The sequence below is a fragment of the Chionomys nivalis genome, chromosome 5, assembly GCF_950005125.1.
Source record: "Chionomys nivalis chromosome 5, mChiNiv1.1, whole genome shotgun sequence".
NCBI classification, from domain to species: domain Eukaryota; kingdom Metazoa; phylum Chordata; class Mammalia; order Rodentia; family Cricetidae; genus Chionomys; species Chionomys nivalis.
In genome coordinates, this window is record NC_080090.1 from 55296100 (window position 1) to 55312513 (window position 16414).

General features: G+C 47.2%; 1 protein-coding gene across 1 annotated transcript in view; it reads right to left on the reverse strand.

The window, feature by feature from the left end:
* Positions 1 to 8625, reverse strand: part of Cd247 (CD247 molecule) — a 76565-nt gene extending 67940 nt beyond the window's left edge. The window contains exons 1-2 of the mRNA XM_057769649.1: positions 8571 to 8625; positions 2548 to 2644 (exon numbers count right to left, since the gene is read on the reverse strand). Of these exons, the coding sequence (XP_057625632.1) occupies positions 2548 to 2644; positions 8571 to 8615 (142 nt within the window). The 5' untranslated portion in view covers positions 8616 to 8625. The remainder of the gene's footprint in view (positions 1 to 2547; positions 2645 to 8570) is intronic.
* Positions 8626 to 16414: the final 7789 nt, after the last annotated feature.

Consider the following 16414-nt stretch of genomic DNA (forward strand, 5'->3'; position numbering starts at 1 on the left):
GTCCATGATGAAAATCTGTGAGCCCCTAGCGACGCCATCACTTCGCTTCCTTCAAGCCTACTTCCAGAAGCGTCAACCAAGATTTGCTGTTTAAGCTATGTGTGTATAAATCCCTAGTCAGTGTACACCCATGCAAGCGGAGCTGGGGGCCACCCTGACCCTGGCAACCAGGGCATTTGGTTTTGAATTCTCCCCTGCCCTCTCTATCTCCATTTGCAGTCTTGTTTCCACTTTGAAGAAACATTTTCCTACAGTGTTCTAAAGATATTGAAATGGTGGACGCAAGGTTCATTCTACGCTAGCCTGAGCTGTGATCCACATTTGCCACGGGACCCACCGCTGGTCTTCTGTCCTGGTGTCGGTGTGCCCAGAATTCAGAGAAGGGACGAGTTGTATACTATCAGGAGAAGCCGGTTGGTGCTTTGTAAGTTAGAATCTCAGCCAAAGGTTTCCATCTCCTGTTCCTAGTAATTAATTCAATTTCTGTTTATCGATTGTCCTTTATGTGTGTGTGCGTGCATATACACATATACATGTGTGTATATCTCCACATATGAAACACTACATTCACTTCATGCCATCACGTCTCTGCAAGGAAGGCAGTAGTATCTTTGCTTTAGAGGAAACCTAACAAAATCCAGGACCATCGTGATTCGCTAGGTTGCTTAGGGACTTGCTCCTAGGAAACGCTATGACTGGCATGCCCCTGCCTGCTGCCTTCTTAGGCCATTCTCTGCCCGCTGCAGAGCGTCTCAGACCCTGAGGCTTCACCCTAGAGACTCCTTTCCTCACTAGAGAGTAAACAAAACTGTACTGGTTCATTCTTAGCCATAGTGGAGCAGTTAGAAGTACCAGAAGCTGAGGGTTGGCTGACAGACATGTTCTGCACCACCCAGACTCCATCTTAGTTCTTCCTGCCTGAGGCCCTGGACACGGTCATGCTAGGCTTGGTGGACTGACCAATTTAACACTGGCTTCGACCCCAATGTCTGCATTTTCCCAAAGAAATGCAAATGGGAAAAGTATAGGCCTCCTCTGTTTTGGTGGAAATGGCCACAGGCCTCCTGCCCTCTGGGTGGGGTTTGTTTATTGCTCTTGGCAGCCAGCACCAACCCAGCCACCCTTTGTTTCTCTCCCTAACTCCCTAAGCTCCCACTTGAGCTTCAGAACTTGCCGCACATGGATCAGTGAGAAGCAGATAAAAGGAGAAGGTTTGACCGTCTCCTCCCTCCATCTCTTGGGAGCCTGTTGCTTCAAATCCAGAACTCCTGCTTGCAGCGCTGCTCCTGAAGTCAGTGAACCTCCCAGGCTGTGAAGATGTTTTGCCTCTGCTTATGAGGAAGGGCTGCCGTGGGCTCCCTCCAAAGCTATTACCCCACAGAACCTTGTGAGTCATACCCACCAGGCCCTTTCTGAGAAAAGAACTACGATCATACAGAAAAGCTGATGACTGAGCCCTCACCACCCAGAGGTGCTAGCCCGGCTCTGCCGAGCCTTCCCTGGTGGTACCACCATGATGATGGTTGTTCTTCCCCTGCCAGCCTTGCGGCTCAACAAACTACCACCCTGAGGCAAGCCGTAAAGTGGAGAAGGGATACCCCTCACAGCTACCATCCTTGTTTCTCTAGATTCAAACACAGACTGCCCCATTTCTTGAAAGAGACACCATGTTTCACCAGCACTGTCTGAACTAGGAAGTACTACAGCACACAGAAAGCCAAGCCTCCGAGGTACAAATTCTCTTCTAGGCTGATTAGGACTCGTGATAGTGACTTACCACATACTCTAACATTTCTGTCAGTGTCTGACTGCTTGGGTCACATAGAGAGCTATGTGAGCGTGTCACCGAGGCAGAGAGGGGGTGTCATAGGGCTGGTGGCCATGGCGTGGGGGCAGCACTGACAAGGTGAGCTTAAACACAAACTCTGGGCCAGAAAGGGACAGTGCACCTTGCCAAAGGCCGCAAACACGGACGCTTCCTCGGTACCCTTCCCTCCATCAAGTCCTCTTGACTCCACCCTACAAAGTGTTTCAGGCCACCCAGGACCACAGGCCATGACCCTCCCCGATTGACCATGGTAATATCATTTGTTGACAAAGGAGGAAAGAGTGGATTAGAGCAGCAATGCCAACCCAAGGGGGAAAGAAGGAGACATGCTATCTGGGAGGCAGAACAGAGCGCGGCCTAGCTGGTGTTTCGGATCCTGCGCGGCTTCCATTTAAACGCTGCCTCTCCACGCTGACCTGCCTCGGTTGCTCTTTTCCTTCGTTTCTCCTCACCTTTTCCCTCCACAGACTTTTCTCCTCTTCCCTTATCACTGGACAATCTACAGCTGTGTTTTCCGACAGTGGACTCTGAGCCGGTACCCAGCACGGCTGTCATAGAACAGATACCTGTGTGGGACCCAACCCAGTCCTGCCCCTCCAGTAATTGACTTTGGGAGATAAGGCTTTAAAAGAAACGCTAGGTCCTCCGCACCCCGCTGCTGCCGCTCAGACACACAAAGAGCCCCTAAAAGTGCCCTGCCACGGAAACAGCGCCCTTACCTGCTCCCGGGAACTGAGCCTGAAGGATGCCAATGAGAGCAGACACCTTCCACTTCATCTTCTCCTCCTCCAGGATGGTGCCCAGAGGCAGCTGAGCCTGGAAGGGTGGGAGAAAGGGAGGAGCTGGAGTCTCTGCAGGCTTTGTTCTGTGGCTGCCACCCCAGGAAGTGGAGGACCGTGGGCCTTTGAGACAGCACCTGCCAGCAATGCCAAGACACCCTAGCACTCCCCCTCTCGGTTCATAGGCAGGAAGTTCTGGAGGTTTGGGGGTTTGGGGTGTAAGAATGTGTATCCGTCTGAATTTTGCTTTTTCTTCTATTTGACTGTGGTTTTGTGTGCTTTACTGTTTTCTAATTCTTGACTCATTTGTATCCGACTCCTGATGGCTGAAGTCAGCCCCTGGGATGTCTAAGTTTCCAGTGCACGGAAGAACACTGGCCCTTATGGAGGCTGAAGAGGGACAGCTCTAGACCCGCGGTGGGTGGGCTGACTGGAGAGACCCCCGTTCCTGCTTGCTGTGTGAGTATGCCTGAAGCAGAGAGCACCTCCAGACTTCAGGCTTCTTAATCTAAACAGCAAAGAAAGCAGCACGTTTGAGGTGCAGTTCTGAACGGCCTCAATTCAGATCACAGAAGTGTGAAATACTATAGTTCACATTGTATTCAAACCCCCCACCCCCGACAATATCTCACTCAGCCCAGGCTCATCTTGAACTCAACTCTCCTGCCTCAGCTTTGCAACTGTCCAGGTTACAGGTCTGTGCCTCCAAACCCAGGGCAAATGCCTCTGCTAACGTCAACATTGCATCCCTGGAGTTGTTTACAAAAAAAAAAAAAAGATTAAGTCAGGCATAGTGCTTGGGCAGCTGAGACAGGAACATTCAGAGTTCAAGGTCAGACTGGACTAATAGCAAATACAAGACCAACTTATGCTATGTAGTAAGACTTTCTCAAAGCAAAATAAAAATGAAAGCTGAGAACTAAGCATAATAAGGAGCTGTATGAGGTGTCTGAGACAAGACAAAGTGTGGAAAGGACTGGAAAGAAGGATGTATCTTTTCTTCTTTGACTAAAATAATCTTGTGAGTCCACAGGTTTTCCACATTAGCCAATCTACCAAACTGAAAGACAGTGCTATCAGATCTGGAGGCACAGAGATGGCTCAGGCATTTTCTTCCAATCATGACAATCTGAATTCCATCCCCAGAGCCCACACAGTGGACAAGAGAACTCACTCTTGCAAGATATCCTCTGAGCTACACATGCCACACACACGTACACACCACACATACGCAGATACCACATACATGCACATACATACACACACAACACACATATACAGGCACACACCATACACACACAGACACACTTTCTACACATATACAGACACAGCACATACATGTATACACCACACATACATATACACACATACACAACCACACATATACAGACAGACACACCACATACACACCACACATACATACACACACACACATACACAACCACACATATACAGACACACACCATACTCACACAGACACCACACACATACACACTTTCTACACATATACACACACCACACACACAGAGACACACCACACACAGTCAACACATACAAATACAAACTCACACAAAAATATGTTAAAAATGTTAAAAAATTCTTAAAATAGGGTGATTCCTGAATTTGTATGAAAAACTTAATGTGTAAGACTAGCTAGACCACAAAATGCACAATCAAACCAAAATACATAAATTAGACATCAAATTTCAAAAGTTTTATGCATCAAAAGAAACTAGAAAGAAAATTTAAAAAATAATCTACAAAATAAAGTATTTGTAAATTGGACACTGATTACAGCCCAGTATTCAGGATATATAAGTAAATCTACAATTCAATAGGTTGAAAAAAATAAAAACTAGCCAAAGATTTAAACCGACATTTCTTCAGAGAAGAGAGACAAATGGTCATTAAACACATGAAAGACTTTCAGTGTTGTTAGTCAGTAGGGAAACGCAAGCCAAAACCACAAAGCAATAGGACAACACAGTAAACACTCTCTGTGCTGATGAGGATGTGAGGGGATGCGAAGAAACTGCTGTTGCCATTGGAGATGGAAAATGATGAGGGCCCCGAGCAAAGCAACTTGACAGCTCCTTAAAATGTACAACAGAGTTACCACATGGCCCAGAAACTCTACCAAGTATATACCCGGAAGAATTGAAAACATGTGTTCTACAGAAGCATGGACAGAAACGGTCCTGCAGCGTGATGTATAATGACCCCAGACTGGAAACAGTTCACCACAGCTGAGGAATGGACCAGAGGGTGCGGTGGCTCAAACAATGGAATACAATAGCCATAAAACGACATGAAGTGCTGTTAGATGCTACTGCATGGGTAAAAGAAACCAGACTTAAAAACCACTTATTGTGGGACTCTATTTATATTAAATAGCCAGACTAGGCAAATTTATAGAGAAAGTGGACTAGTGGTTGCCAGGAACCTAGGAGAGCCGGCAATTGGACTAGTGATGGCTGTGCGGTTTCGGTAGGGGCCAGTGAAAATGCTCTAGAGTTAGATCATGGTGTACCAGAGAAGTGAATGTCCTAAAAAGCATTGAAGTGCATGGTAAAATAGTGGATTTGTGACACCAAAACTCTAGCTCAATATAAAATAAAGGTAAAACAAATAAAATGTAAGGATGTGAAATGACTCTGCCAGATAGCCAGCATTACGAATGAGCACAATTACTAAACAGTGTCTGTGACATTATCAGCTCTACTACCCTGAATGCGCTCAATCATGTTTGATCTCACAAGCAGGCTCAGGCCTGCCGAGTGCTGGGGTAGGAGACTTACCGTGTATTTAGTGAAATTGTTTTAGATAAAGGAAAGAAATCTTTAGTGGAAGGATGACAGACTTTTAAGTAAATGGTGTGTACTGGATCAACTGGATTATCTATGCGGGAACACGTACTGTTCTTATGTCATGTTGTACACAAAGATTACCTAAAATGCATCATATATGCAAACATAAAGCCCAAAGCAGGCACATTTCTGGAGTGAAACATGGGTGAATGCTCTCGGTAATAGAACACAAAAATCTCAATTAAGATAAGATGATAAACTGGCTTCACCAAGACTGCTTAGTGAAGATGCTATCGGGAAAGAACAAGAACAAGCCGTAAAGAAAGAAAATTATTTGCAAACACATCTATCAGACGGACGATTTTAATCTAGACTATCTAAAGAACTCTTTCTCAATAGTAAGGAAACCAGCTCACTAAGGAAATGGGCAGAAGGTTTAAATACGCAGTTCCCAGAAGATGATAAGTCGATGGCCGATAAATATATATGAAGATGTTGGACATTATGAATAAGCCAAATAAAACTGCAATGAGGTACTTTTGTGTGCTGCCTAACATATGGGAAAACTGTAGAGTTCTCGCATACCAAGCTTCATCTGTCCTGGTGTTTCCAGAGGCAACCAAGCCCTCCTGAGGCTTCTCCACCAGAGGCCTGCCCAGCACCTGCCCTAGCATACTGACCCAGACTTGTGTCCACAGTCCTTACCTGGCTGTTCTGGAACTCTCTGTGTAGACCAGGCTGACCTCGTACTCAGGAGCCCCGGATGACCTGTAACTTACTATATAGCTAAAGATGACCTTGAATGTCTAACTTTCCTGTCTCTATTTCCCAAACGCATGGGTGTGCCACCATGCTCAGTTTATGGGAAGGTGTAGAGTGTGGATCAGGCCCAGGGTTTCCTACATATTAGACAAGCACCCGACTGAGTCCCATCCCAGCCCCCAGCTTTTTATAATATTGACTAGGTTGTCAGGGAAGGCAGCTCAGCTGCTGTTTCCCTAGAATTTCTTAAAAAGATTTCTTTCTTTATGTGTACATGTGTGTACGGGAGGGAGGCTGTGTGTGTGCTTCAGGGTGCCGAAGAGGCCAGGGGCATTGAATCCCCCTAGAACTGGAGGTACACGTGGTTGTAAGCTGTTTGAGATGGGTGCTGGGAACTCAAACCCTATGGAAAAGCAATACATTCCCCTAACTGCTCGGCCATCCTTCCAGCCACTGTTTATTTAGAATTTAATAGTGGCTGGGCACAGGCCTATCGTTCCGGCGCCTGGGTTACAATCTCGAGATCATCCTCAGCTGCACAGTAACGGGGTACAAGACTGTCTCAGAAAAGCAAAACCAAACAAAAATGAATGAAGTCTTAAAAGTGGAATCTGTCCTGGAAGTATCTCCAGTTCATTTATCCTGCTTGGATTCACCCAAGGAGCTGCCCGTGCTGTGGGACCACTTGGGTACTGTTCCAGAAAACCTGCTTCTTGTTGGTTCCGCAAACTGAATTTCTGTTGCTGGCAGCCAAATGGATCCTAATTTATGTGTTGGGGCTTTTGAAAATTGAATTAGCTTTTTCTACATAATGAATTATCACAGACTTAGTGCCCTGAAACAGCATTTATAATTTTACAGTGGTGGAGGGAAGAAGCCGGACCGAGCATCCTGGCCCTCGACCTAGGCATTTACCAGGAGAAGGCCAAGGTGGTGTTGGCTTGGCTGTGGCTTGGATCTGCAGCTCCAGCTGCTCTTCCTAACTCACTGGTGGCTGGAAATTACCTTACAACTACAAGAACGGGGTCCCCGTCTTCTCGTCATCACTGATTAGATCACTCTCAGCCCCCAGAGGACACCTGCAGCTCTTTGCAATATGGCTATAGTTATTGCTTTTTTACTCCTTACTCTTTGCGGGGGGGGGACACCACCCAACTCCCAAATAAATACACAGAGACGTTTTCTTATTTATAAATGCCCAGCCTTCGCTTGGCTTGTTTCTAGCCAGCTTTTCTTAAATTATCTTGTCTACCTTTGCCTCTGGGCTTTTATCTTTCTCTATTCCTGTATATCTTTCTTTACTTCTTACTCCATGGCTTGCTGTGTAGCTGGGTGGCTGGCACTTGGTGTTCTGTCTCCTTTTCTTACAGGTGGATCTCATGGAAGTGTTTGTTCTACTGAGGTTCCTTCTCTCTGGTGGCTCTAGCTTGGTCACGTTGACACACACAACTAGGCAGTATGATAGCCTTACACTTTCCGCTGGAAAGTGAGCCTGTCCTGCTGGAGGGTTGCCTTCCCTGTGCCTGTCATTTTCACATTTTGTCGTTTTAATCTTTTTAGATGACTCAGGAAGGCAGCCATGACTGATGTGTTCTTTCCACTGTATAGTTAAGGAAATTGAAGTTTTACCCAGTATCACAAAGCTGGCAAGTGGCCAAATCAAGGCTAGCAGTCAAGTGTTCTGGATGCTGGTGGACCACGGCAGTGGAAGGGTATGTGCTTTGGACAGACAGACCCTGGTTAGAGGGCTCACTGGCTCTGTCTGGACAAGTCAAGAAGCGTCTGACCTTTGTCCCGAATTTGCTAACCATGCCCAATTTACTTTATTGCTTGAAGAATGGGCAGCAGGCCTCTTAGCAGTTTTTCTGTGCTGTGTCTATAAACCGTGGATGCTGGGAAAAGCCCGCTCCCAGCTCCCTTCACGTACTTCAGGCGAGGTGATAACTGCTGTCACTGTCTGGGGAAGGGATGTCAGAGGCTTGGCTATTAAATGTGTAGCCACAGAAGCACTGGCACGAATCTTCTAGATAGGAGGGGAGCTGGGATCAAGGAGTGGGCCTTGTTCTCTGGGATGAGTGAGAGGCTGCGAAGAGCAGGTGGCAGACAAGTTAGTTCTTCAGGGAGCGCAGACCAAACCGGAGTAGGGACCTGTGTGCTTCCTCTTTTTAATTCAGTCAGACTCAAGGCCCTACATCACGTTCCTATTGAACAGAAACACCCTCACCCGCCCCCCACTACTGTGATGAGTTCAGCCTCAGAGGCCTTCTGAAGTCAGCTCCAAAGCACCTAAGCAAACACAAAGTCATTGTCTGAAATGAGAACACTTCAGCCCAGAGACCCCAGGGCATCTGAGGACCAGTTCACAACGTTGCAGAGAGTGGATTTCTTTCTCACCTCTGGCCCTGGGTTTATTTCTATGCTCCGTTCTGATTGGTCCATGCTGTGTTCCCCTCAGGGATGCCTCAGATCCATTTGCTGTTATGGGACGCACCACACCTGGGATCCAATCCCAACTTTGTCCTTCACTGGCTGTGTATCTTTGAACAAACAAAACAAAGTCACTTTCCCTCCACGGACCTCTGTGCGCCCCTGAGGGGCTGAATTCTCTAGTCTCTACAAAGTGGTTTCTGGGCGGAGCCTGTAATTTGAGCATAATTTCTCCTGCCTCTCAAAGCCCTTCCAGTGTAGCCGCTGATACCTTTTTTTTTTAAGTTTTCAAAATTGGATTTTTAAAAATTTTAACTTATTTTCAATAAAAATATCTTTTCTCATTTTGCATTCCAGATCCAGTTCCAACTCCCTCCCCTCCTCCTGCTCCCTCCACCTTCCCCACTCCTACCCCCTATCCCACCCAGGAAACACTCCTCAGAGAGAGTAAGCCTTCCCCTGGGGTGTCAACAAAGTCTAGAACATTGCTTTGAGGCAGGACCAAGGCCCTCCACACTATATCTAGTCTGAGCAAGGTATCCCTCCAGAGAGAATGGGTTCCAAAAAGCCATTTTTTGGGGGATAAATCCTGATCTCACTGCCAGTGACCCCACAGCCTGCCCCAGCCATACAACTGTCACCCACATCCAGAGTTTGGTCCTATGCCGGTTCCCTCACTGTCAGGCCAGAGTTAGAAGGCCTCCATTAGCTCAAGTAAGCTATTTCAGTGGGTATCTCCATCATGGTCTTGACTCTTTGCTCGTATTCTCATTCCTCCCTCTCTTTGACTGGACTTTGGGAGCTCAGCCCAGTGTTCCGCTGTGGTTCTCTGCCTCTGCTTCCATCAGTTGCTAGATGTTGGTTCTATGATGACATTTAAGATAGCCATCAATCTGACTACAGGGCAAGGCCAGTTCAGGCACCCTCTCCACTATTGCTTAGGGTCTTAGCTGGGGTCATCCTTGCGGATTCCTGGGAATTTCTCTAGTGGTAGGTTTCTTGCTAGCCCCATAATGGCTCCCTCAATCAATGTATCTCTTTTCTTGTTCTCCATCTCTGTCCTTCCCCCATCTCAACCATCTAATTCCCTCTATTTTTTCTCCCTCTCCCCTTCTTTTCTCCCCCTCCTCTTCTCCCCTCCTTCTCCCCTTCTGCTTTCCCTTCTCCCCCCACCCCTACACTCCCAATTTTCTCAGGAGATCTTGTCTACTTCCCTTCCCAGGGGGATCTATGTATGTTCTCTTAGGTTTCTCCTTGTTACTTGGCTTTTCTGGGGTCGTGGACTACAGGCTCCTAATCCTTTGCTTTGCAGCTAGTATTCACCTATGAGTGGGTACATACCATGCTCATCTTTCTGGGTCTGGGTTACCTCATTCAGGATGGCTTTTTTCTAGTCCCATCCATTTGCATGCAAATTTCAACTCTGAGATACCATCTTACACCTGTCAGAATGGCTAAGATCAAAAACACCAATAATAGCTTATGCTGGAAAGGATGCAGAGTAAGGGAAACACTCCTCCATTGCTGGTGGGTGTACAAACTTGAACAACCACTCTGGAAATCAGTATGGCGATTTCTCAGAAAACTGGGAATCAACCTACCTCAAGACGCAGCAATACCACTCTAGGGCATATACCCAAAGGATGTCCAACCATACTACAAGGACATTTGTTCTACTAAGTTCATAGCAGCATTATTCATAATAGCCCGAACCTGGAAACAACCTAGATGCCCCTCGACTGAAGAATAGATAAAGAAAATTGGTCCATTTACACAATGGAGTGCTACTCAGCTGATACCTTTCTTCAGCTGAGGCACAGGGTGGCGCTGTGAACTTCCTCTGGGTTGTTCCGGCCCTGTTCCAGAGGTCACGCAGGTGTTCCAGTTTTGATCCAAGAGCGGAGGATCAGGATGAGGGCCTGATGTTTCAGTCCAATCCTATGGTGCTGGGGATTTTCTGATTTCGCGCGGTCACTTTTTACCAATCCCTCAAAAGGGAGGACTAGATCGCCTGACCTCATGCGGTAAAGGGGAGGTGGCTAGAAGTCCTTGCTGAGCCAGCCTTGCCCCTAGGGGAGCTTCCCAAACAGGTCCCTGAATCTAGGAACAATCCTATGAGCTCCACCTCTGCATACTGCTGGTCGGGAACACTTGGCCTCTTTTTAGGCCTCTTCCTTAAAGGGAAGGAAAGACGATAATCAGGACAAAACGGGGACGCAGTTCCAGAGAAGCAGAGGTATCAGCCTGGGAAAAGGACAAACCTCCCATCCTGGGTAAGAGGGTGAAAGAGCGGCCCCGTTAGGAGCTCCGTGCGTCTCCACAGCTACCTCTAGCGGCTATCACGTCAAACTGCAGTTCCCGAGGCCTCGCTTGCTCTCGGACTGGCGGTCTAGAACCCCTTGACCGGGTCTCCTATCCTCTCCACTTCCGTAGGACTCACAGTGAGGGGGCATGTCACCAAAGCACGTGCGACAGTCGGGGCCTTCTCACGACTGCGTCATTTTCTAGGAAATGTCCGGTTCCTTGCTTCTTCGTTGGTCTTACCATCTGTGTAAGGGCCTCAGGTCACATTCACACCCTGATAGATAACTAAGCAATAGCCACTGTCTAGCCTAGTCTTCGATCTAGTCCTGGTGACGCAGCCTAAGCGGTTGAGTTGGGATTTGAACACACAATATGACTTCAGAACTCACAGTGCCTGCCCCCCCCCCAAATTTCAGAGACCTACCTGTAAAAAAAACCAAACCAAATAAAAACAAACAAACAAACAAAAAAAACCTGGCGTTTTCAAACACACGACCCTTGCTGGGTTTTGTTGTTGTTGTTTGTTTGTTTGTTTGTTTCCCACACTAAAAACCTTTAAAAAACAAAACAAGAGGCAAAGTATTTCTTTAAAGGACCACAGGGACCTCTAGTGTTGCATTCTTGAATCAGAGCTATAGGATCAGGTGTGGAAGTGTGTGTGGACAGACGCAAATCCGCGGCTTGGGTATGAAGTTTAAAAAAAAAATTGTACTAGCTACTAGGGTCAGAAAAAGAGTACCAGGCATGGCTATATTTTATGAAAGTAAAAATATTGACATGCGTGACTTCTGCTTTGGAGGAAACTCAACATTATCAGTTGGTATCTGAGGTAAAGAAACAGTATCTGTCTAGTATTTACTGAGTGTTCGCTCTACAGGTGGGTCTCTGTGTGGTTTCTGTGTGTTGGCTTGAAAAAGAAATTGTTTTGTTTTGTTTTTTTTTTTTGGTTTTTCGAGACAGGGTTTCTCTGTGGTTTTGGAGCCTGTCCTGGAACTAGCTCTTGTAGACCAGGCTGGTCTCGAACTCACAGAGATCCGCCTGCCTCTGCCTCCCGAGTGCTGGGATTAAAGGCGTGCACCACCACCGCCCGGCTAAGAAATTGTTTTGAGGCAAGGTCTCTGTCGCTGTATAGACCAGGCTGACCCTGAACCCACGATTCCCCTGCCTCAGCCTTCAGCGTGCTGTGTAACTTGAATTCTCTCTGCCAACAGAGAGGAAGGGATTATTATTGCCCTCCACTTTGCAGAGGGTCTGCAAAACTCCGCAGCTCCCTCAGAAAAGGGCGCTTGTCTGGATGAATCCCTGGCTGAGGCGGAAGCCAGCATTTGAACCTAACCCCGTGGCAGGGTCGCCACGCTTGAGTTTAAAATGATCTCTCCCTGCGCACGGCTGCATTCGGAGGCGCACAGTGAGGGCGCTGCTTGGATTCCCGGCGTATGGCGGTTGCTTTCTCCTCTGCTAGCCCCGAGAACAGCGGTAACCGTTGCAGCAGAATCACTGTGCAAAATGATCTGGGAGCATTTTTGCTAATTTGTGCTTTGTTCTTTACAGATGCACCAAATGCTCAAAGAAATAAAGAGACTTATTCAAGACAACGCACAGTCTGCACAAACTGGGCCAGGCCCCCGGGGCCCTTGCAGCCTTGTCTGTGTTCCCAACCTTGTTCCCAGTTCAGCTGTTCTAGGGCCCCTTCCTCCCCACTGCCCTAGGTTCTCCTCTCTTTTGCCCTTGTCTGGAATTCTATGCATAGGTACAAAAGTATTTCTTTTTTCTTTTTTAATTAAGTTGTGTGTGTGTGTGTGTGTGTGTGTGTGTGTGTGAGAGAGAGAGAGAGAGAGAGAGAGAGAGAGAGAGAGAGAGAGAAATTGTGCACCACACACAGGAATGATGCTGAGAAAGCCAGCTAAGTGTTTGTTGTGGAAGAGACTGGAGACTCTAGCTAAGGAGTGTGAGCGCATGCATGAGCGTAGTAAGCATCCTCCAAAGTTTGAGTCTATGAGAATCTCAACAGAGCCATGACTTTGGCCAACATCAGTGCCGAGGGCCAAGCTGAGGGCTATAGGGCATCTCTAGACTGCCCCACAGATTATAAGCAGGCTAAGAGGGGAATGCTAACTTAATGTCTGACCTTGCTGTTGAGAGACCCATGGGCAGATTTGGGCTCATGATAGATTAAAAGTGACTTGGGATTATCATTAAGAAAGAGATAAACATTCTACACAAAGAACATTCTAGGCAGATTGAGGAATTAAGGGTGAAAAATTAATTCATAAAAGTGGAAGAAAACCTGAACTGACATTTACCAAATTTCCCAAAGGCAAAGAACTAAATTTAAAGAAAATTAAATACATTAAGGGGAAAATATCCAATTATGTGAATATGCTTTATGGAAAAATTTAAATCTACTGATTTTGAAATAATTTAAATGGAAAACAGTTTTACCAAGTGTTGACAAACCCTAGAGCTACCAGAAAGTAAACTAAAGGGATTCCCAGAGGATCACTGGACAGTGAACATAAGCCTAGTTCACTAAGAGGAAAAACAGCTGACAGAACACTTCAAAACTTATATTTATTTAGTGAGTGTGTGCATGTTGGGGGTATGCACATGGGTGTGTGTGCGTGTGTTGGGGGTATGCACATGTGTGTTGGGGGTATGTACATGTGTGTGTATATGTGCGCGTGTGTTGGAGGTATGCACATGTGTGTGCATGTGTTGAGGGTATGCACATGTGTGTGTTGGGGGTATGAACATGTGTGTGTATATGTGCGTGTGTGTTGTGGTATGCACATGGGTGTGTGTGCATGTATTGGGGGTATGCACATGTGTGTGTGTTGGGGGTATGCATACGTGTGTGTGTGTGTGCGTACGCTTGTGTTGGGGGTATGCACATGGGTGTGTGTGTGTTGGGGTCTGCACATAGGTGGGTGGGTGTGCATGTGTTGGGGGTATACACATGTGTGTGTGTTCGTGCGTTGGGGGTATGCACATGTTGGTAACCTAAAACTTGCCAGTTTGAACAACACAGCCGAGGTTTTCCCTATGAGATTCAGCACAGAGCAAGCATCGTGACCATTGTGACATTTGACTGCAGAGCTATTAGTTGAGTTGATGGCAACCCCTAAAAGCAATCTGCAACGTTCCTGGAAACTATACAACCAAAATGTTAAGAAACTGGGAAGAAGGAGGAGGAGGAGGAGGAGGAGGAGGAGGAGGAGGAGGAGGAGGAGAGAAGAAGAAGAAGAAGAAGAAGAAGAAGAAGAAGAAGAAGAAGAAGAAGAAGAAGAAGAAGAAGAAGAAGAAGAAGAAGAAGAAAGAAAAACTAGAGGGGAGCTTGCTGTCTGACTGTATCCTGCTCTATCTGGCCGCGTCCTGCACTATCTGACAGTGTCCTGCCCTGTCTGGCCATGCCCTGCCATGTCTGACCATGTCCTACCCTGACTGGCCATGTCCTACCCTGTCTGGCCGTGTCCTACCCTGACTGGCCGTGTCCTACCCTGACTGGCCGTGTCCTGCCCTGACTGGCCGTGTCCTGCCCTGACTGGCCGTGTCCTGCCCTGTCTGGCCGTGTCCTGCCCTGTCTGGCCGTGTCCTGCCCTGTCTGGCCGTGTCCTGCCCTGTCTGGCCGTGTCCTGCCCTGTCTGGCCGTGTCCTGCCCTGTCTGGCCGTGTCCTGCCCTGTCTGGCCGTGTCCTGCCTTGTCTGGCCGTGTCCTGACCTGTCTGGCCGTGTCCTGCCCTGTCTGGCCGTGTCCTGCCCTGTCTGACCGTTGTCAGTTTTCATGACCTCCTTTCAGGAGTCCCCTTCAAAGCTCTCCAAGTCCTCTTGGTTCTGACTTCCATCTCCTGGAAAGGGCCAGTGACACAGTCCTGGTCAACGATGCATCCTGCCCACAGACCCGGGACCTGGGCTCAGTCACTGAGGGCCCTCCACTTCCAGACACAGCATTCAGGAGTGCATTCAGGAGTGACTAGGACCCCAAACATGAAGCGTTCATCCACTTTGTCAGACTTGCTGGCTGCAATTAAAACTGACAGGGAGAGGCAGCGCCGCTAAGATGGTGTTCTGAAGGACTGTTTCTTTTTAGGAGCAGCAAATTCCTCCTCTTTGTTCAAATTACTTTGAGTCCCGGTTACAGCAAGACTCCCGGCTCAGGTGCTGATTCTGTAGCCCAGGAATGCTGCCATGAGGACAGATTCTGCCGCTGTTGCGTTGCCCTTGGATACTATGGTTTCTCTTCATACAGATCGCTTGCCTTTACTAAGTTATGTTTGTAAACGATTTCTAGGAATATAACAAATTCAAAATAAAGTGGAAGCATTGGGATACCCAGTCAGTACTCAGCATGATCCTCCAACAATCCATCAAAGATAGGAAAGAACCACAAAATACCAACAACTAGGCTAAGTATTGTTGCGGAATGTTATTTTAAGATGTGTTACATTTGTTTATGCTGTGGAATATTTGTTCAATGATGCAAAGATTTGTTGTTCTTTTATGCTGCATTTGTTAAACTCTGTAAAAAGCTGTGTTACTTTGCCTGTCCAAAATACCTGATTGGTCTAATAAGGAGCTTAATAGCTTAAGAAACAGAAGAGAGGCGAGCGGAAAAAGCAGTGGAGGATAACAGGGGCAGTCACACAACCACACAGCCAGACACAGAATAAGAAGGAACAAAAAGATATACAGAAACAGAAAAAGGTAAGAGCCCAGAGGCGAAAGGTCGATGGGATAATTTACGAAAAGCTGGCTAGAAATAAATCAAGCTAAGGCCAGGCATTCACAAAAAGAGAAAGTCTCTGTGTGATTATTTGGGAGCCAGGTGGCGGGGTCCTCAAAGAGCAAAGAGTAAACAACCAACTGCAAACTATAGGGGCTACAAGTCTTGAATTTATCTCACATCCCCCCGTCCCCCTCCCTCTCATGGGCATCCTACAGTAAAAAGGGAAAAAACAAGCAAATGATGGCCCCATATTCTCTTTGAAACTCACCATTTGTCTTCTCAGATGAAAATACAGAGCATCTGTTTTAAAGAGTTTGGAAAACACCGTGAAACACCGGCCAATGAACTCCCACGGAGCATTATTTTCTCGGCACTAAAACAGCTACAGAATGCGCCATTTAGGCAAGTTGTCGCTATCACCTTGCAATCCCTGGTCTGAATGCTACCGAGAAAGACGTGTGATGCTGGCAATCTCGTCAGAACATTTCTCTTCCACTGAACTGTGCATGCCTCAGTTCACAATGGGTCCCCACCCCACGTAATCCCAAGGGCTTTGAACCTGGACTAGAACGCAGACGAATCCGATTGTTGGTCTTAGTATGCTCAGAGCAGCGACCAGGGAAGCATCTGGCAAACGCAGCCACTTGGCCGCTGCAGTTTCAGGGGCTCTCTACCAGGACCTCTTAGCACCACGGCCTTGGTCAGGAGCTGCGCGCTGTTGGGACACAGCTCTCATTCATCCCTTAACCTAGCTAAGACTGGGGCTCAGTCCCTATCTGCAGCAG